This window comes from Pongo pygmaeus, chromosome 18 (genome assembly GCF_028885625.2).
Source record: "Pongo pygmaeus isolate AG05252 chromosome 18, NHGRI_mPonPyg2-v2.0_pri, whole genome shotgun sequence".
Classification (NCBI taxonomy): domain Eukaryota; kingdom Metazoa; phylum Chordata; class Mammalia; order Primates; family Hominidae; genus Pongo; species Pongo pygmaeus.
In genome coordinates, this window is record NC_072391.2 from 53,698,113 (window position 1) to 53,720,256 (window position 22,144).

Consider the following 22,144-nt stretch of genomic DNA (forward strand, 5'->3'; position numbering starts at 1 on the left):
CATGTACCTGTGACAGGTGGCTGCCTACTGCAAGGTCCTACGACTCTGCCTGGAGGCTTTCTCTTCCTGCACAAGCTTGCTTGACCCATGCACAGGGCAGGCCAGGAGTACTGGGGAGATAAAGTCACTGGGAACAGCCCTTAGCCAATGACAAGTGTAGATCGGTGGGTAAATATCCCAGCATCTTTACCCCTCAAAAGGAACAACTCTGAGACTCATTCTATGCTGTCTCCCAGAAGTCTCTAGAAGCACTGAGCTTCAAAAGCTCACAGCAGTAACCTGCTCATTAATGTAACCTACAGTGGCCTCCTTCCTTGCCTCACCTCCCCAATTCCCCACCATTGCTTTCTGGAATCTCCACCCAAAGAAACTACTTGTACAGGATCCGCTTTGTGGGTAACCTAATCTTGGCCAGGCTCTCCTGGCATAGCCCAGAATGCCTCATTGTGCAAACGTGGCTGTTTAACGGGCTTGAGCACTGAATCAGTCATGAATGGAGGCTGTGTGTATCTAAAGGAAATCTCCAAGGTCAAGACATTGAGGGCATTAGCTGCCCTGGTTTGGTTATTTGGATCAGTCTTTAGGACTGGATGACCTGGAAGGCATGAACCAGGAAGAAGATGAGGTGCAGAAACAGCATCCTAAGCAGACCCCCTAGGAGATGACTTTTTAGCTAAACAGCTTAGAAAGCTGAAGTCCCTGGAGGCTGGCACTGGGGACTGGGGGTGATCTCCAGCTGTCACCCACACCACCATCCTCAACAGAGCTGAAGACAAACCCAAGCTCTGAGATCATTTTCATTCATGCCATCAAGGGCCTGAACTAGGGCCTATCAGAGACCAGAGCGGCCTCCTCCTCCACCAGCCTCTGTCAAGCAACCATCAGATATAGGAGTGGATGAGAATAGAGCCTTTGCCAAGGTCACACAGCAGCCCCAGGGTGGGCTGGGCTCAGCTAGCAGGATTTACTGCATGCTTCCTGGAACTGATCACTTTCATAATCCACACTGTCATTATCCCTGTTTGGAACTTAGCTGGGGCTTCCCTAGGAAGGTTTTCACCCTCTGTCCGCGAGTTGTGCCTTAGACATAGAATCATAGTGCAATGGAAACAGCTTGGCCCTGGGAGTCAGACACTCTACCCCTCCCTGGCAACATGACCTTGACCAAGTCATTTAACCTTTTGAGGCTCAGTTTCCTCATCTGTGAAATGTGTGTCCTTCACAGAGTTGTAGAGAGAAACTGTAGCATAGAATCTGCACATAGTAGTGCCCCATTAACATAGATTTTAGCAGAGCTACAGCCTATCCTAGGCTTCTGTTTATTGATCTCTGAAAAGGCCCCTACCAAGTCATTCTCTGTCATTGCAGAACTCTTAAGCACCTTGAGAAGGACACAACGCAAGGGATTATACTTTCCAGGGGGCAGAACAGTCCCTTGTGCCTCCAGCAAGCAGGTTGGACACTCACCCTGCAACATCGGCCTCGGTACCCACTGGGATGCCAACTCATCTCATCCAAATGCCTTTAGAGTCGGTACTTCTGCACGATCTCACTTACTCCCATCACATCCTTGAAAGGGAGATTCAGCCTTCAGATTCTCATATTAATAACAATAATATTAACAACTAATATTTATTGAGCACTTAATATGTGTTCAACACCTAATAAGTGCCAAGCATTGTCCTAAGCAGTTTATAAACATCATCTCACGGACTGTGCACTATCAGGACCACCTCAGAGCCAGATAACCAGGGCCCTGCTCTGGGCCCTCTGCTTTAGAGGGCCTGGTCTTCCTCCTCCCCACAGGAGAGGAGTCCGAGGGTCCCAGGAGATCTGTCCAACTAGAACTCATGCTCATTCCTCCCCTAAGTCCCCCATCTAGCCCCATCTAGACAATGCTTTGAGTACCTGGGACCCCAAAGGCTAGTTCTAGGGTCTGCGTAGGCCCCCTCTCCCAGCAGTCTATCCTTCCCGAAGGTGCACCATGCCATCAGTCTGTACACTCCTGGGCCCGAAGGATGGCCAAGGGCAGAGGTATTCAGAGATGGGAGGATGTGTGAATAGAGATAGGACACATGAGTTTTTATGTCTACATAGAGTGGAGAAGTCAGTGTGGGAAAAGCAGGGGGTGAACTGCACCTAGGCCTCCATTCTTGCTTTTGCCCCAGGCTCTGCAAGTGTTAGGGGCAGGCCTGCACTAACAACCCTGGAAGAGAATCCTGTTAGATAATAGGATCCTGTTAGATCCCCCACTTTGCAGATGGAGATGCTGAGGCTCCAGGAAAGTCAATGGCTGAAAGTCACAAGACTTCCAGGGGGCAGAACTGGGAACGAGCTCAGGTCTGCCTGACCCAGAGGCCATGCTCTTGTCTATGCGATATGGATGAGGTAGAGAGGAGGCTGCAGCAATGCTGCCCCAGACCCAGGCTCGAAGAGTCTTTGCCTGGGGCCTTGTACTTTAGAGAGCAAATACACCACAAGCACACAAATGTGTTAAGGCAGCGGCCCCCGACCTTTTTGGCACCAGGGACCAGTTTCGGAGGAAGACAACCTTTCCATGGACGGTGGGACAGGGCGAGATGGTTTTGGGATGAAACTGTAGTTAGATTCTGATAAGTAACTCACAACCTAGATTCCTCGCATGTGCAGTTTACAATAAGGTTCTCATTCCAACGGAATTCCAGTGCCACCTCTGATCTGACAGAAGGCAGAGCTCAGGTGGTAACATTCACTTGCCCCGCGGCCTGGTTCCTAACAGGTCACAGAGCAGTACTGCAGCCTGGGGGTTGGGGAAGCCCGCATTAAAGAATACTTGGGGCTCCTGTCACTCAGGATCTTGTATCTGCCATTACAGTGTGATCAAGTAATCCTAAACATCTTCTCTGGTTACTAACACTGTTCAGGCCCTGGGGAAACACTTCTCCATCTCTTGCTCTATGTCCTCAAAACAAAGAGTGACGATATTTGAATGCCAGGATGGTTTTATAGATTGTACCAATGCTGATGTCGGACATAGACACTGTCTTCAAAGTACAGGGAGGATTTAAGTGTAGAAATTAGAAAAAAAGACAAATTAACAAACTCATCAAATCCTCCTCAAAAAGCATGAATGCAACAGACTCTCATGTCACACCATCATTTCCCATGAGTGTGAATTGTCCATTTTCTTGCTTTTCTTTGTGTTCCAATTTGTGTTTCCAGAATATTTATGATTTTATGCTAATTGCAGAAGCTGCACAAGGCAACTGAGGAATGTTTTGTAATATTAAGCAATTCATATTATTCATATAAAATCATATTACTCTTAAATTGGTGTAGATAGAGCTATAGCTATAGATAAATATACAGATATGCATACTATGGACTGAATGTCTGTGTACCCCCAAAATTCATATGTTGAAGCCTAAATCCCCAATGTGATGGTATTTGGAGGAGGAGCTTTTAGGAGGTAATTAGGTTGTAAGGCAGAGTCCTCATGAATAGAATCAGTGCCCTCATAAGAAGAGATGGGCCAGGCCCAGTGGCTCATGCCTATAATCTCAGCACTTTGGAAGGCCAAGGCATGCAGATTGCTTGAGCCCAGGAGTTCAGGACCAGCCTGGGCAACATCTCTAAAAAATCTCTAAAAAAAATACAAAAATTAGCCAGGCATGGTGGCACACACCTGTAGTCTCAGCTACTCAGGAGGCTGGGGTGGAGGGATTGCTTAAGTCCGGGAGGCAGAGGAGGAGGTTGCAGTGAGCTGTGTTTTTGCCACTGCACTCCAGAGTGGGCAATAGAGTGAGACCCTGTCTCAAAAAAAAAAAAAAAAAAAAAAAAAGAGGCATGAAGTGATCAAGTGATCTTTCTTTTCACTGTATGTGAGGATACAACCAGAAAACATCCACCTATAAACAAGAAAATGGGCTCTCACCAGACACCAGATATGTCTGTGCCTTGATCTTGGATTTTCCAACCTCCAGAACTATGAGAAATAAATTTCTGTTGCTTAAGCCACCTAGTCTATAGCATTCTGTTATAGCAGCCTGAATTGACTAAGACATACATAAATATGTACGATATACCTTTCTATATGTAGATAGAATTTTTAAATATTTCAACTGGATGAACATAAAGTTCTAGAACATGAATCACTTTATTTTAATAAAAACATTTAATAAAATTTCATTAAATCCTTAAGAAATTAAATAGGCCGGGCGTGGTGGCTCAGGCCTGTAATCCCAGCAGTTTGGGAGGCCAAGGTGGGCAGATCACCTGAGGTCAGGAATTCAAGACCAGCCTGGCCAACATGGTGAAACCCCATCTCTACTAATAATATAAAAATTAGCTGGGCATGGTGGTGCATGCCGTAATCCCAGCACTTTGGGAGGCCAAGGTTGGCGCATCACTTGAGATCAGGAGCTCGAGACCAGCCTGGGCAACATGGTGAAACCCTGTCTCTCCAAAAATACAAAGCTTAGCTGGGCATGGTGGCACGTGGCTGTAATCCCAGCTACTCAGGAGGCTGAGGCAGGAAAATCACTTGAACCTGGAAGGCAGAGGTTGCAGTGAGCTGAGATCCCGCCATTGCACTCCAGTCATAGTGACAAGAGTGAAACTCCGTCTCAAAAAAAAAAAGGAAGAAAGAGAAAGAAAGAAAGAAAGAAAGAAAAAGAGAGAAAGAAAGAGAAAGAAAGAAAGAAATTAAATAATACAGGACATTGAAGCTGGATGGAGAAATGTAGATGATCTTGGTGGCTTTCTTAATCATGTGCATCTCTGGGCTGACCACTTCTGGCTGCCTCATAACAATAGAAAAATAAACCCCTATTTATGGTTTCAGCCACTGTTCAGCTAAAAGCAATCTGATATATTGTATAATCATGAATAAGTCTTCCATGCTCTGTCTGTTGTTATGAAATTTGGAATAAAATAAAATTTGAAATAAAATGTCAAATAAAATTTTAAAGCCAGATGTGGTGGCTCATGCCTGTAATCTCAGCACTTTGGGAGGCTAAGGCAAGAGGATCCCTTGAGCCCAGAAGTTTGAGGCTGCAGCGAGCTATGATCATGCCACTGCACTCCAGCCTGACAGAGTAAGAGCCTGTCTCTAAAAAATAATAATAAACAAATAAATCAATCATTTTTACAATATTATGATTATGTAAGTACTGTTTACTGGAGAGCCAAGGATAAATGGATCCACAAAGAAGAATATGTAACTCCGTATCAATAAATGTGGGCCACTTAGAGAAAGAAGTTAAGCTCTTTTAGAATTTGTCTAGCAGATTTTCTGCTTCTCACCAGAAAACCCATAAAAAAATAGAAATAAAAGAAAGAAGAATATTCTCTTCTGAGATTTGCTCAGAATCAGGTCACATTTTAGTTTGCTTACAATTTGGACTATTATTTCCTTACAGGACTTTTATGTTTTTCCTGGCATTTCAACTGTCTTTTTCCCCCTTGTATAGGCACATGGGCAGATATGTCTTTTTTACTCTATCATTAAGATAATTCCATTTTTAATCACGCTATTTGTCGAGTGATCTAATATTCACTGACTTGTTTCCAGATCTGCTATACAACTGTCATTCTGGGATGTATTTTCATTGCTCTCCTAGTTTAGAACTATTGCGTCTTGGATTCCCCTATCATTCTCTATCTTGGACTCCTTTTCATTTTGCTGGAGTACATCCTCAAGCAATGTTTTACCAAAAGGATGAATTTGGAGAAACTTCAGAGTCCCTAAATGTCAGAAAATATCTTTATTTTTCTCTCATGCCTTACTGACAGTTTGACTGGATATCAAAGTTTAAGTTCAATATCATTTTCTCTTAGCACTTTTGAAGGCATTGCTCCATGTCTTCTGAGAGTCGGTGTTGCTGTTGTGAACACCAACATTACCTGCCTTTTATTTCTCACTGGAAGCTTTTGGGTATTTAACTTATCCTTGGCACTCTAGGATATGTAGTATGGGTCCAAATTTGAATGTTCTTTTTTTCATTCAACATGCTCTGTGTTTGCTAGGCCTTTTCATTCTGAAGACTGACTTTTTTCCTCTAAAGTCTTGGAAAATGATTATTTCTTTAGTAATTTTCACCCCTCCATTCCATTTTCTCCTCTAAAACTCCTATCAGTGGTTACTGGTTTCCCTGGATCAATCCTCTATGTCTCAAAATATTTTCCTTTAGTGTGCATCTATTTCTGTCTTTCTGTGTGTGTGTGTCTCTCTCTCTTTCACCTTTTTAAGTGAGACATTAGAAAAGTACTTTTTGTAGTACTTTCATTGATGTTTAAAAATTTTGTCAACTATACTTAAATATATAAGGGCCTCTTCTTCTTTGAATGTCTCTTCACCATAATATTCTGTTTTTATTTTATGAGTGGAGTTTTGTTTTTGTTTTTATTGAGACAGACTGTTGTTCTTGTTGCCCAGGCTGGAGTGCAATGGCACGATCTCGGCTCACTGAAACCTCCGCCTCTCAGGTTCAAGCGATTCTCCTGCCTCAGCCTCCTGAGCAGCTGGGACTACAGGCATGTGCCACCATGCCTGGCTAATTTTGCATTTCTTTTTTAGTAAAGACGGGGTTTCTCCATGTTGGTCAGGCTGGTCTCGAACTCCTGACCTCAGATGATCCACCTGCCTCTGCCTCCCAAGGTGCTGGGATTACAAGCCTGAGCCACCGCGCCCAGCCTGGAGTTATTTCTTGAATCACTCTGATGAGTTAAAGGGTTTTAATTTCTTATTGTTTTCTCTTTTCTTGGAGGTCTAAACAAATATTTATTAAATTCCTATTATAAGCCAGATTTTATACTCTGACCTAGGGATAATATATTGTTAAGTTTTCCTTGAATTATTTCTGCTTCTTTGAGCTGAAAGCAGGCTCTGTGGGTGAGCGGAGTTTGCTGACTAGCAAGCTTGGTTTTAGCATGCCCAGGTGGGGAGATGGTAGCCGAGTTTGGCCACCCCTTGGGGTCAAAACAAGAAGGGCCATCTTCTGGGGGGTGGACCCGCCTCTGGAAGCCCTGGCTCCTCCTAGGCTGGTTACTCGATTTCTTCAGAGAAAATCTTGCAGTCTCTGCCTGGTGGAAAATGGTGGGGCTGCCCAAAATAGTGGTAAGGAGGTCAGTGTGACAAACACATGTCAGTTCTACAGCCAGACCTTCTATTAGCTGCCATCTTGGTTTTTACTCCTCCTTCCTTTTCTGCTCTCTTGGCCTCACCTCACCCCACCAAAACAAAACAAAGCACCCCAAAATCTCCTATAGACTTCCGCACTTCCTGATTTGAGCTGTGACTTACTCTACTCCCGTTTACCCATAAATGTGATTTAACTCATTCCAGTATTCCAGAAATGGTAAAATCTCTGATCTCTTGATGTACTGTCCAAGCCATCTCCCCCAACACAGCTCTTTTATTGGTTTTTCTTTTTCCCTCTTTATCCTTCTTTACTTTCTTTCAGTGTATATTCAGGAGGTGGAGAGGAAAATCCATGTGCTCAGCCTCTCATCTTGAGCCAAAAATCTGAGCCAGGCTTTTCATTGGTATGATTTTGAATCTTTACAATAACTCTGCAGGATAGAGATTATTGTCCATTCCACAGGTGAGGTAAACTGAGACTCAAGCAAGTGAGAGATCTTGTCCCAAGCTCAAGCAGAACTAGCTGGTGGAGAAGCTTGAAGGCCATGAGGGAAGGTGAGATGGAGGGGAAGAAGGGCCACAGGGATAAGTGAGCAGAGCAGCTACGTGTGGCACTGAGGGATAACACTTGAGCATTAAGAGGAAACACCAAGGAAACAGATTTTAGGTCAAGAAAAAGAAGAGCTCTCTCATGTCAGAGCAGCCTAGAGCGGGAAAGTGCTGTGTCAGGAGGCTGACACGTCATGGCTTGTGTTCCTGTACTGCCTAAGGGACAATGGCAACCTCAGAAAAGCTGTGACCCACTCTGCACCTGCTCAGGCCATACCTGGACTGGGGTGGAGGCCAGAGGAGGGTGTGGTGAGGAGGGAGGAGGAGCTCAGATCACAGGACAGGAAGGCAAGGTCCTCAGGTGGGCTGTAGGGGGCGCTCCAGACCCAGAGACGGGGCAGCAGGAATCATCTGCGTTTGGAGGGCGGATGTTCTCACTTCACTCTGGCTGCTGTTGGGCCCAAGAGAGCCTAGAAAAATCCTGGGACCTTCAGACATGGCTGCTGGGAGGACAAATCAGGACAAGCTCTCCAAGGGCTCACCAGGCCATAACAACGTGCAAATCACCCAGATTCACAAGGCGTGGGCTTTTAAAATAATTTGGCAATATGAGTACATCAAAGAACCACAAAAACATTCCTCCTGCTTGACCCCGTTGTTTTACTTCTAGAAACCTATTCTAAGGAGGTCACCACAAATTCAGAAAAGAAGGAAAAAGAAGGCTGGACACAGTGGCTCACGCCTGTAATCCAGCACTTTGGGAGGCCAAGGCAGGTGGATTGTTTGAGCCCAGGGAGTTTGAGAACAGCCTGGGCAAAGAGTGAAGGCCCATCTCTACAAAAAATACAAAAATTGGCCAGGCATGGTGGCTCATGCCTACAATCCCAGCACTTTGGGAGGCCGAGGTGGGAGGATCGCTTAAGCGCAGGAGTTCAAGACCAGCCTGGGCAACATAACAAGACCCCATCTCAATTGTCAAAATATTTATTAAAAAATTTTTTTAATACAAAAATTAGCTGGATGTGGTGGCACGCACCTGGAATCCCAGCTACTTGCAAGGATCAGGCAGGAGGATCACTTGAGCCCAGGAAGTCAGGGCTGCTGCGAATGTTTGCACCACTGCACTCCAGCATGGGTGACAAAGTGAGACCCTGTCTGAAAAAAGAGAAAGACAACCTTACTCACAAAAAGATTCATTGCAGTACTATTTACATTTGTGAAAAACTGGAAACAACCTAAAGTCCAAGTCCATGAAAATGTTCAAGTAAGCTAAGACTATTAAAAAAACAAAAACAGTCTGGGTGCTATGGCTCATACCTGTAATCCCAGCACTTTCAGAGGCTGAGGCGGGCAGATCACTTAAGGTCAGGAGTTCGAGATCTGCCTGGCCAACATGGTGAAACCCCTGTCTCTACCAAAAAATACAAAAAAAAAGTATCCAGGAGTGGTGGTGCACACCTGCTACTCGGGAATGCTGAGGTGGGAGAATTGCTTGAACCCTGGGACAGAGGTTGCAGTGAGCCGAGATCGCGTCACTGCACTCCAGCCTGGGCAAGAGAGTGAGACCTTGTCTCCAAAAAAAAGAAAAAACACAGAAAATGGTTATAGCAAAACCTAAACAGATAATAGGCCATAAATTAGTTATGCAGTAGTTTTTCAAAAAGAAGCCACATAGAATACAAAATATACTATACTAAATGTCAACAGGGATTGTGTTCAGATCACAGTAAAAGATAATTTTTACTTTTCCTTCTTTCTGTGTTTTAGAATTTCCCAAAATTTTCTGAAGTAGCATGTTTTAAAATAAATAAATACATTCTGAAAAGGAAAAAAAATGGTATGTATTCTTTGAGCCAGAAATTTTACTTTAAGAAATGTTGTATGGAAAAGAAAAAAAGAACCATGAATATACACATACAAATGCTCCCAAGATGTTTATCATGGCATGAATTATAATAGTGAAGATTTGGAAACAATCACAGTGTCTCAAAGTAGGGTACTGGGTAAGTCAATTATGGAGTAAATCTATTAAAATAAAATTATAGAAGTGAAATTCATGTCATGGATGTTCACAATCTACTGATAAGCAAGGAAGAAAGTCATTTATAAATCAGCATGTACTGTGGGCTTCTAATTTTATATTTAAGGGGATTATATATGTACTTTTCATTTTTTTCCAGAATTTTCTACAATCAACAAAGAAGGAGGAGGAGTTGGGGAGAAGAGCTAGACCCAGGTGGAGACCCAGGTGTTTTTAAGATCTGAGGCATAGATGACATGAATTATCAAATTTAATTTCGAAGACAAGGAAAGGATAGAATATTTGGAATTGAAACCTTCTTGGAAAAGTTGGGCCATTTGACGACAAGAGATATAGGCTAAATGGAGGATTCCCCCATCTCTGTGCCCAGCTTTACTGTCCACCTTCCCTTGAAAATTACTTCCCCAAGTGTCCTCCTTCGATGTGACATATTTGAGCCCCCAAACACCTTTGTCGACGAGGCAGGGGCAGCTCATGACACTCTGCATTTGATAGAGGCCAAACATGCAAGTTGGCGATAAGACCGGGCGATGAGACCGGGATTGCGAAGCAGGTCTTTTGATTTCTCTGGCTCTTTTCCCTACATGTTTGAGCTGCTAAAAATCAAGGCAGGGTTGTTACAGGATAAAGTGGAGCAGGATTTCTCAGCTTTGGCAATATTGACATTTGAGGCCAGATGAGCCTTGGTTTTGGGGGGTTATCCTGTGCATTTTAGGATATTTGGCAGTATCCCTGGCTTCCATCCATTAGACACCAGTAGCGCCACTGCCCCCGAAACCCCACCACTATCAAAAATGTTTCCAGAGATTGCCAAATGACCCCTGGGGGCAAAACCACCCACTGCTGAGAACCACTGAGATAAATGAGGTGTAAGAGGGATCTTTGACACCCCGAAGTCATTCCTGGGAGAAGGCAGTGATGCCTGTTCCTGCACCTGGGAAGCTAATAATTAGGAAGGGAGAGAGGGGATACCAGTTTGTGTAAAATGGTGTGGGTGCTACCAATCTACTATGCAGACTCCTAGCAGCATTTTGATCTTTTCTTTTCTTTTCTTTTTTCTTTTCTTTCTCTCTCTCTCTTTCCCTCCCTCCCTCCCTTCCTTCCCTCCTTCCTTCCCTCTTTCCTTTCTTCTTTCTTTCTTTCGTTTTTTTTTTGAGACAGGGTCTCACTTTGTCACTCAGGCTGGAGTGCAGTGGCATGATCTCCGCTCACTGCAGCCTCGACCTCCCGGGCTGAAGGGATCTCCTGCCTCAGCCTCCCAAATGCCTGGGACCACAGGCACGTGCCATCACACAGCTAATTTTTTGTAGAGATGGGGTTTCACCATGTTGCCCAGGCTGATCTCGAACTCCTGAGTTCAAACAATCTGCCCGCCCCAGCTTCCCCAAGTGCTAGGATTACAGGCGTGAGACACCACACGTGGCCCATGTGTTGATCTTTTATTAAGCAGCTTTCTCCTCACCCAGGCTCTGGGTTCTTGAAGAAGGAAATTTCTTACTAATCTTTGTATCTGGCATTCCTAACACAAAGTCTGGATTAAGGCGATGCTCAATAGATGTTTGTGGTCTGAAATGAAATTCACCACCATGTTACTCTTTTAAGCCAAGCAGGATGGTGGGGGCTACAGGGTAACTTCATGCCTCCGTATTTAACTAAGCCTGACTCTTCATGACTCAACCTTCGAGGGGTCCCACAAAAAGAATTAGCCCAAAGTCAGACTCACTCAGTTCTCACAGGCATTCATTCACTCAACATTCAAAGGACATTTCAGGTACTCAGGGAACTTTGCTAAGCACAGGAGTGGGGAGGGGAAGGAATCATCCCTCTTAGTCCCCAACTTCAGGGACCTCAGAGTCTGTCTTGGAGATGTCAGAATGTCTTGTCTCCTCTCCTGTAGGGGAGAATGTATCTAGACAAGACCCCACAGAAGTGCCAAGGAGGGGAGGTTACAGCTGGCTGCAGGCAGGAGTGAAGACTTCCTGGAGGACGTGGCATTTGAGCAGGGCCTAAAAGGATATATAGGGGTTTTTTTGTTTTGTTATTTTGAGACAGGGTCTCACTCTGTCTCCCAGGCTGGAGGGCAGTGGCAAGATCTCAGCTCGCCACAACCTTTGCCTCCCAGGTTCAAGTGACTCTCCTGCCTCAGCCTCCTGAGTAGCTGGGATTACAGGCATGCGCCACCACACCCAGGTAATTTTTGCATTTTTAGTAGAGACAGGGTTTCACCATGTTGGCCAGGCTGGTCTCAAACTCCTGATCAAGGCAGTGATCTGCCTGCCTTGGCCTCCCAAACTGCTGGGATTACAGGCATCAGCCAATGTGCCCGGCCTGAAATTTCTTTTAAAAGGAAATCTCGTATCACTACTGTAGAAGAGATGCTGAATCATGTGCCATAAGCAGGAGGTAACCATGGAGACAAATACAGAGAACATAAAGCCAAGTTATTAAATGTCTAGCTAGGTACTGTGGTATGGTGGGGCTCCCCTGTTCTTTCCTGACTCTTCAGCCCATTCTCTATTAAAAAGGGGAGCTGGGGTTGGGCATGGTGGCTCACGCCTGTAATCCCAGCACTTCAAGAGGTTGAGGCAGGAGGATCACTTGAGCCCAGGAGTTCCAGACCATCCTGGGCAACATGGTGAAACCCTGACCCTACCAAAACAAACAAACAAACAAACAAAATACTCCGAAAACCACACACACACAAGTTAGCTAGGCATGGTGGTGTATACCTGTGGTTCCAGCTACTTAGGAGGCTGAGGTGGGAGGATCACTTGACCCAAGGAAGTCAAGGATGCAGTGAGCCATGATTGTACCACTGCACTCCAGCCTGGGTGGCAGAGCAAGACCCTGTCTCAAGGAAAAAGGAGGGAGGGAGGGAGGGAGAGAGAGAGAGAGAAAAGCTGGGCACTGAGAGACAGAAGGAGAGGCACTGAAGACATCTTAGCTCCAAGCTGAGTCTCTCCTTGGAGCAACCAGGAAGATTCATTAAGAACTGAAAAGAGAATAATTTTTAATGTGATTCGAGGTTATTTCATACAATCATCTCACTCTGGGAAGCTAGACCAGTGGAATCAGGCTTGGAGTCAAGAGCCATGGTTCAGGTTCTGGCTTCATTACAACTTTGCTGTGTGACTTTGGACAAAATCTATGCTGTCTCTGAGTTTCCTCATCTGCTAAAATAAGGCAGATGGTACTCATGGGATGAGTTTTCAGAAAGAATCTCAGGATCCCTACTCAAACCCTGGTGTAAGTGGGGCAAGGATGTCATAGGTGAACGACAGCTATCTGGGCCAGGGATGCGGGGGTAAAGGAATTTACCAAGACAGTTATAGATAAAGGAAGGCAGATTTATTAAAGAAGGTAGGAAAATACATTGCCGGGGAGCAACTGGCAAAACCAACAGAAGAGGAACCGACTGCAAGGAAGCAAAGGCTTTCTGAAGATTTTATAGAATGGAACTTGGGCCGATTGATAACACCAATGCAGCAGGGAGCTTAACTTGCATTCTTTCCTCAGCGGGGTGTTTGATAAATTGAGGCATTTAATGGTAAGCAGGAAGTCTGTGAGTTATGTACGTTATCTGCACGGGAGGGCTGTATGTCCTGGGCCAAGGTAGACCTAGAGCTTATTTGCTTTATCTCTTTGTTCTCTCTGGTCCCACCAGTCTGACTCCTTTTCCCTAATTAGGATTCCACAAAGGATAGGACAGGGGAGGAGGGGCATTTTGCCAACTTGAGGGCAAGATCTCGGAGCATCAGTGATCCAGTGAAAATTGGGAAGACAACATCACAAAAGACCTAAAAGAATGTAGGCCCCCAGAAGCTAGTTCCTGTGGCTCACAGTGACTGCACTAAGCTCAGAGATTTGGTCTCCTCCAGATAAGTGCTGGGACCCCGTTGTTGTGGGCTGGAACTTGGTCCAGGCCAGGATCTGCTTAGAATGGAGAATCTACCTTCACAGAGATGTCTAAAGTCAGTGTTTTGTTTTGTTTTGTTCTGTTTTTTTGTTTTTGTTTTTGTGAGATGGAGTCTCTCTCTGTCACCTAGGCTGGAGTGCAGTGATGCAATCTCAGCTCACTGCAATGCCTCCCGGGTTCAAGTGATTCTCCTGCCTCAGCCTCCCGAGTAGCTGCGATTACAGATGCCCGCCACCAAGCCCAGCTAATTTTGGTATTTTTAGTAGAGGCAAGGTTTCACCATGTTGGGCAGGCTGGTCTCGAACTCCTGACCTCAAGTGATCCACCCACTTTGGCCTCCCAAATGCTGGGATTACAGGCGTGAACCACCGCGCCTGGCCTAAAGTCAGTGCTTTGATGTCCTCTTGTGTGGGAAACCACATACACTATCACAGGCCAGGCTGTGGGCTGAGTCAGGACTGGTGCAGGTCATGTAGGGCCTGAATGGGGCATTTCTAGAGGTCGAGGACCTGCCTTGTCGGTAGAGAGAGGAGGCAGGATGACTTTCTTTGCTGCTGATGAAGATTCCGCAATTCCGTAAAGTTTGCTTGGGGTATCAAAGCATTATAAACTATCCAGGAGCCTGGCGGGTAGCATGCCTAATAACTAGAATTCATATGGATTGAATTAAAGACATCAGGGCAGGCTGAAGAGTAATGCACTTAGATTTAAGTCCAGGGTCTGCCTCCAGGACAAGCCACTGAATCTGAGCCTCGATTTCCTCCCCTACAAAAGGGAGTTAGCAATGCCTACCATAAGGATAACTGGAAGGAGTCAACAAGATAATATGTGAAGGAGTCAGTGAGATAACATGAGATTAGCTCCCCATAGTGCTCTATATGGTACCTGGCATGTGGTAAACTCCCAGCAAGCGGAAGACATTGTCCATAGTAGCCACTAGCAGTCATCTGGTCAACCTATGTGAAAAGTGGGGCACAAACTGGGGAGAGGCTTCCTTGGGTTCACTACACCACTTACTAGACAAGCTGAAACTAGAAACCACGGGAGTTCTAGACCCCTGCCTTTTCTCTAGCTTCAGCTGCCCTGTGCACAAAATTGTTCATTCAACATTCATTCTAATAATAAATCCGGATCTCTCCAAGAAATGACTTTATTTGTAGATTTGCATATTTGCAAACTCTTTTTGTGTACTGTATGCCCAGGCTCCTAAAATCCTAGCCAATTTTTCAGTCCCAGGGTAGTAAATTGGGAAACTCTTTGAGAGTGATGCAATAGTCTTAATCCTGCACTGGACCAATTTCAGTCAGGGTGTGAGACTTGCTGGGGGTCTTGCTTTTTTTCTGAGATCATCTGGGGATCATATGGGAATGGAAAATCCCTTAGTGTGACCTTGAGTGATCTGCACCCCTCAGCCTACTGGTCTTGCCTCTTGGCGCCAGTCTAATTGAAAAAGTAAAAGTTTCTGTGAACTCCCTTCTGCCAGGAAGCTCTAGGATTGGGTGCAAAGTCTCGACTGAGGACTGATGTCTGTGACTCAGGTGGCCCCTGTTGATGTCTGCAGTACTATATCAATTACAGGCCACAGGTGACTGTGTTTCAGGAAGCACAGAGCTGAGGCCAACCATGAGACTGGGTGTCAAGCAGGAGCTTTAGGAACCCAGGCTCCCTGCAGAGTCCTCCCCTGACTTCTTCATTTGTAAAGGGTGAGAACCAATGTAGTGAGGACCCTGCTTTAAGTCTTTTCCCAGTGCCATCCCATTCAAGTCCCTGACAAATCTATTAAGCAGGAACTATTATTACTATTACTATTATTTTTGTTTTACCGTTGAGTAACTCAAGGCACAGAAATGTTAAGTTGACCTAGCTAGTAACTTGCTATGGTGTTTGTTTGTTTGCTTTAGAGAGAGATGGGGTCTTGCCATGTTGCCCTGGCTTGCCTTGAACTCCTGGGCTCAAAAGATCTTCCTACCTCAGCCTTCCAAGTAGCTGGGACTACAGGTGCACACCACCATGCCTGGCTGCCATATTACTATTAAGTGGCAGAGTCACACTGTAAACTCAACTAGCATGACCTCAGACTCATTCATTCATTCGCTCATCAAGTAAATGTGTCCTGAATGTCTACCATGTACCAGGCACTGTTATAGGCACTTCAGAGACACCAGTGAACAAAAACAATGATCCTTGCTCTTTCTTGCTTAAATTCTAGCAGGAAGAGACAGACGACATATAATCATTACAAATAAGTAAATTATTTAGTTTGCTTGCAAATGTTAAATGCTATGGAAAAAGGGAAGATAGGGCAAGGTAAAGGAGATGAAAAGTACTGGGACATCGAGGCATGCAATTTTACATAGTGTGATCATGATTGGCTTCACAAAGAATGCAGATGTGAACAAAGACTTAGCAGTAAAGAAAGAAGGGAGTGACTTGCATGGTTATCTGGGGAAGGAGAATCACGCGCTATGGAAACATAGACAAAATAACTTTGAGCTGTTTTTTGTTTGTTTGTTTGTTTGTTTGTTTTTTGAGATGGAATCTCGCTCAGTCGCCCAGGCTGGAGTGCAATGGTGAGATCTCGGCTCACTGCAACCTCCACCTCCTGGGTTCAAGCGATTCTCCTGCCTCAGCCTCCTAGTAGCTGGGATTGCAGGCACCTGCCACCATGCTTGGCTAATTTTTTTTGAATTTTTAGTAGAGACGAGGTTTCACCATGTTGGCCAGGATGGTTTCAAGCCCCTGACCTCAAATGATTCGCTTGCCTCGGCCTCCCAAAATGCTGGGATTACAGGTGTGAACCACCGCACCTGGCCACTTCGAAATGTAAGAATTAACAAGGGGTCAGAAAGGATAAAGGTAGGGGAGAAAGGGACCTCCCGGGTGATAGAACTTCACGGCATGCTCCTCATGGAAGCTGAGAACTGAAGGCCACATGGAGGATGAGGGGTAGGGGGTATCAGAAAGGTGCTGTGGTTTTCAGACCCCTCAATATCTTGGCCACCCTTGGGGCAGGAAGGAGGTTGCTATGCCAGCTTTGAAGCCTCAACCCCAAAGAAATCTGAGAGACCTGAGGGAGATTGCGGGGGAGGCAGCTTCGGTTGAGTGCATCCCAAGCGTGAAGGTCCTAGATACAGAAACCCTGAGGTTCAGGGCCTAGGGCAAAGAAGTTAGAGGCCAGAGTGCCCTTAGGCAAAATGAAAGCAAAGAAACAGATGACTGGCTGATGCTAGAGTTGGCAAACTCTGAGATCTGATATTCCAGCTGTCCAGTGGCTGGAACCTACACTGTCCGTGTGAGAGCCTACACTTGAATACAGCCTCTGACTCTCCATACAAGGCTCTATTTTGAACCTTGGTTAGCCTTGGTTGGCCTGGGTACCCCTCTCCTGTGGTAGCACAGCATGCAGCTGCTCTCGCCCTGCCCAGTGCAGGCTTTGCTTTAAAAATTCTCATCTCAGGATGAATTTCCTTATTGGGTTATTCCAGTGTGACTAGTTCTTTGTCAAACACCTCCTCTGTCCTTGCCTTCATTTGGGGGCCATCTTTTTTGCAGGGGAAGTACAGGGTCTTGCTCTGTCATCCAGGCTACAGTTCAGTGGTGTTATCATAGCTCACTGCAGCCTCAAACTCCTGGGCTCAAGCAATCCTCCCACCCCGGCCTCCCAAGTAGCTAGGTGTACATATGCTCCCCACTACTACTGGCTGATTTTTTAAATTTTTATTTTATTTATTTATTTTGTAGAGATGGGGTCTTACTATGTTGCCTAGGCTGGTCTCAAACTCCTGGCTTCAAGTGATTCTCACCTTGACTTCCCAAAGCATAGGGATTACAGACGTGAGCCACTGGCCTTGGGAGCCATCTTAATGCTCAACTCCATGTACCCCGAAACACAACCCCTTCTGTGAAAGCATTAGCAAGCAAGGAAGATTTTCAGAAAGTCTCAGAGGGACAGCAGAGAGAGTGACACTCACACACTTCACAATAACATTTTTTAAAATGCTTTTTACAGAGGTCCTCTCCCAGCTCTGGTCCCTTCTTTGCTGCCCTCCAAACTTCATCTAGACCCCTGAATGGCCTTCATTTTTGAGGAGCAATGACCTCTCTCCTCTCCACTTCTCAGGGTCTCATTCTCACTCACACTACCCTGCTCAGTCACAAATGATTCTCCTTGGCAGCTTAGACCTCTTTTCCTTTCATTTTGCACCCAAATCCCTTATATTCATATAAACATTGATCAATCTTATTTTACCTAGGCTCTCTTTTCTTTTTGAGACAGGGTCTTGCTCTGTGACCCAGATTGGAGTGCAGTAGTGCAATAAGGCTTACTTACTGCAGCCTCCCCAACCTCCTGGGCTTAAGCAATCCTCCTGCCTCAGCCTCCCAAGTAGCTGGGACTACAGGTGCATGCCACCACATCCAGATATTTTTTTTTTTTTTTTTTTTTTGAGATGGAGTTTCCCTCTTGTTGCCCAGGCTGGAGTGCAGTGGCGCGATCTGGGCTCACTGCAACCTCTGCCTCCCAGGGTCAAGTGATTCTCCTGCCTCAGCCTCCTGAGTAGCTGGGATTACAGGCGCCTGCTACCACGCCCGGCTAATTTTGTATCTTTAGTAGAGATGGGGTTTCTCCATGTTGGTCAGGCTGGTCTTGAACTCCCGACCTCAGGTGATCTGCCAGCCTCGGCCTCCCAGAGTGTTGGGATTACAGGCGTGAGCCACCACGTCCGGCCTCCTTTTTATAAATAGAAAAATCTCACCGAGCTGCCTTGAGTTTAACATGCCCCCTACTGACAATCCCTCTAGATACCTGAGTTCTGAGTTCTAGGCCTGGCTTGGCCTCAGGCTCATTCTGGGACCCAGGCACATTTCCACTTCTCTGGCCTCACTTTTTCTTATCTGTATAATGGAGGGTTGGGAGTCAAGCATCTGAAGATGCCAGGCAGGAAGCGGGGAAATGGAACACGCCCCTTGCCAGTGACACTCGGAGGGCGCAAGAGTCAGTGTCGGGCTCAACGTGAGCAGGTTCTTTCTGCCGCCAGCTCAGCAACCCGTTTGAACAGATCTGGCGTCCTGGAGAATTCTAGAATGAAGGGGAAGAGAGGCAGGGAAGAGCTGGGAAATAGGCAAAGCGCCTTTTTCTCCACTTTCGGAGATGGTACGTGCGCGCTTCCACGCAGTGGCGGCTGCTGCGGCGAGCACGTCCCCTGCGGGACCCACGCGGGAAGTGGGCTGGCAGCGCGCGCATAGCGGCGGCGAGTGGGTCGTGCACGCGGATGCGGGGTGGGAGTGGGGGCGCACGCGCGGGCGTGGGCGAGCGGGTCCCGGCAGTGCACACACACGGCGGGAGCGGGCGACAGATGCCGCAGTGCGTGCGCCGGGGCCCAACTGCACAAACGAAAAGAGCGGGCGCGGTGCGCAGGGGCGGGCGCCCAGCGGGCCTGGCATGCGCGCCCCCGCCCGAGGCTATAAAAGCATCGCCACCTGCTGCCAGTAGCCAAGCCGCGCGTCCAGTTGCTTGGAGAAGCCCGTTCACCGCCTCCAGCTGCTGCTCGCCTCGACATGGACCCTGAGACCTGCCCCTGCCCTTCTGGTGAGCCCCCGCCCCTGTTCCCATCCTGCGGCACTGCGCGCCCTTGTACCTGCAAAGAAACCCACGCCCTGCGCCTTCGCTCAAGGACACTTGGGGGAAGGGCTCCTGATTCCCTATTCTTCACCTCATGAAGGGCGGACATGCCTGTGTCGCGGAGAACAGGGATACTTGGCGCCCTATCTCCTCGTGACAGGCGTGGGGACCCGAGTTTGTCCACATTAACCCTTCCTGTGGCGTCGCCCTCTCTAGGTGGCTCCTGCACCTGCGCGGACTCCTGCAAGTGCGAGGGATGCAAATGCACCTCCTGCAAGAAGAGTGAGTGCGGGGACCCTTCCTGTCTGCCGCCCTCCCCTCTGCTCTGCGGAGTCGGTGTCTCACCACGCAGGATGTGGAGAGACAGCCAGGCCCTGATCCCGTGGTTTCTGACTCTTGCTGGAACAGAACCACCCGGGCAGACATTAAAATACAGATGCCCCTGCCCCACACCCAGGAATTGATGGCCTAGGCGTGGGACGAGAGGTTTTTGTAAATCCCCAGAAGACTCCAATGGCAGCTGGGATTGAGGACTGCCACACTGGTCCAACATTTCCCGCCCCACCCCTCAAAACCCCCAAAACCTGGGGAAGCCATTAGTGAAGCTGGGGCTTAGCTCTGGAGTTACGGTCCCTTGGCCTCTCTCAGGCCTTACAAATCCTCTCAGTTTGATCTCAAAATCTCCCCAGCTCACGGCAGTGTAATATGCATGGGGAGTAAGAGGTGGGAAGAAGGCTCCCTTCTTCCCTAGGTATAAAACCAGACACAGGTCCCCACCGCCTCCCCACGGCTTTCCTGGGCCCCTTACATTTGCACCATATCTGCCCCTCCCAAGTTTATCCTTTGAGGCCCCTTTCAAGGTCGTTTACCCTGTGATGCTTCCTCCTTAAGGCCTAGTACCCACCTAACCTGGGCTTAAGCCCACCAGCCCCCAGGACTTCCTGGCATCCATCCAAGGGGCTCTGGTCTATTTCCTGGGTACCGCGCTCCTGTGGTGGTGCAGGATGCCACTGACGCGACATAGATGCTGAGTCAAAGCAGGTGTGAGACTAAGAAGGGGGCTGCGACCAGCCCTGGCTGAATGAACCAGGATGACTTTCCACCCAGCACCCTTCCCTCCCCTTTGATGGGGACGGACTGGGGGAGTGTGCATCAGAGACAGGTCATCTTCCATTTTATCTGCAGGCTGCTGCTCCTGCTGCCCTGCGGAGTGTGAGAAGTGTGCCAAGGACTGTGTGTGCAAAGGTGGAGAGGGGGCTGAGGCAGAGGCAGAGGCAGAGAAGTGCAGCTGCTGCCAGTGAGAAAGCACCCCTCCGTGTGGAGCACGTGGAGACAGTGCCAGGTGGCTCAGTGCCACCTATGCCTGTGGTGAGGTGTGGCTCGTGTCCCCTTCCCCTGCTGACCTTGAGGGAGTGACAATAAATCCCATGAACAGCATGAGCCAAGGACTGGTCTCTTCTTAAAGGGGGGAAGGATGTGGAACAGTGGGGGAGCCTACTCCAAGGGAGCCACACAGTTAAGAGTGAAACCCTGGCTGGGTGCAGTGACTCACGCCTGTAATCCCAGCACTTTGGGAGGCCGAGGCAGGTGGATCACCTGAGGTCAGGAGTTCAAGACCAGCCTGGCCAACATGGTGAAACCCCGTCTCTACTACAAATAAAAAAAATAGCTGGGCATGATGGCATGTGCCTGTAATCCCAGCTACTCAGGAGGCTGAGGCAGGAGAATTGCTTGAACCCAGGAGGTGGAGGTTGCAGTGAGCTAAGATCACGGCACTGCACTCTAGCCTGGGCGACAGAGCAGGACTCTGTCTCAAAAGAAAGAAAGAAAGAAAAAGAAACACTGAGACTTGGCCACTGGTCTGTTTGGGGCTGGGGTGGAGCCCAGGGGACAGAGTGCATTCTCCCCCACCTTCAGATGGCACCCCACCCTCCTGCTAAGTCAAGTTCAAGTCTGGGAAACAGGAGAGACCAGGCTCATCTAGGTTTGTCCCTCTCCAACCTCCTAACCTCACCTTCTTCATCTGTAGGATAGAGTTAGGGGGAGTTAAGGCCAACCCGTAGCCTGTAGGGCCTGTGAATTTGGGGATTTTCTAGTTGCTCCTGCAAAGCTGCCTGTTTTCAGAGTTATCAGAGGAGAGTCCAGGAGGCCGAGGGGCTTGTCTTGGCTGACTGTCAGCTGCATTCCCAAGGTCACCACCCTGAATAGCCTGTTTCCCTAACGCACGTTGTTCAGTTCCCTTTCACATCTTCTCATTTGGCAGTTTGTCTCCAGCCCCTCCTGTCTTCAAGAGGAAGTAGGGTAATAAGAGCTTTTATCCACAGTGGTTGTGATCCAGTCCTTGGTGAAAGAGAACACTCAGGTTTACGTAGGTGAGCTAAGAAAGGAGAAATGAATTCTGGGAAACAAAAGTTTCCCAGTAAGAGGATACAATGTTGTGAACACATCACTTTTCCTCCAAGTTAGTTTTTTGCTGACAGTTAATTCAAAAGCTCACCAGGAGATATATATATATAGCCTAACAGGTTGAGTTTAGAAAAGGAGAATGCAAGGAAAGCCAAGCCAGCTTTGAAAAGGAACAACAAAGGGAGCTCGCTCCAACCTGGTAGCTCCACTCGTTCCCAAAGCTCTGGAAAATGGTGGAGGGTCAGTAAGAGATCAGTTGGACTGAGGATAGTCCAAAAACAAACCTCTGTGTTGCTGGAAGTAAGAGATGATCAAACCTGTGGGAAAGTACACACTACTCAGTGAAAGGTGTTGGAACAATTTACATGTCTGGCTAATTTTTGTAGAGATGGGGTTTCACCATGTTGCCCAGGCTGGTCTCGAACTCGTGAGCTCAAGTGATCCACCTGCCTCGGCCTCCCAAAGTGCTGGGATTAGAGGCAGGCTTTTTTT

General features: G+C 47.3%; 1 protein-coding gene and 1 non-coding gene across 2 annotated transcripts; both read left to right on the plus strand.

Moving 5' to 3' along the window:
* The first annotated feature begins 5,233 nt into the window (after positions 1–5,233).
* Positions 5,234–5,295, plus strand: LOC129016384 (U7 small nuclear RNA). Its single transcript, XR_008494790.1, has one exon. It is a non-coding gene; the product is annotated as a U7 small nuclear RNA (small nuclear RNA).
* Positions 5,296–18,896: 13,601 nt separating this feature from the next.
* MT3 (metallothionein 3) lies at positions 18,897–20,683 on the plus strand. Its single transcript, XM_054455178.2, has 3 exons — positions 18,897–19,213; positions 19,463–19,528; positions 20,432–20,683. Exons 1-3 carry the CDS (start codon positions 19,183–19,185, stop codon positions 20,545–20,547), a joined length of 213 nt encoding a protein of 70 aa, XP_054311153.2. The 5' UTR covers positions 18,897–19,182; the 3' UTR covers positions 20,548–20,683.
* Positions 20,684–22,144: the final 1,461 nt, after the last annotated feature.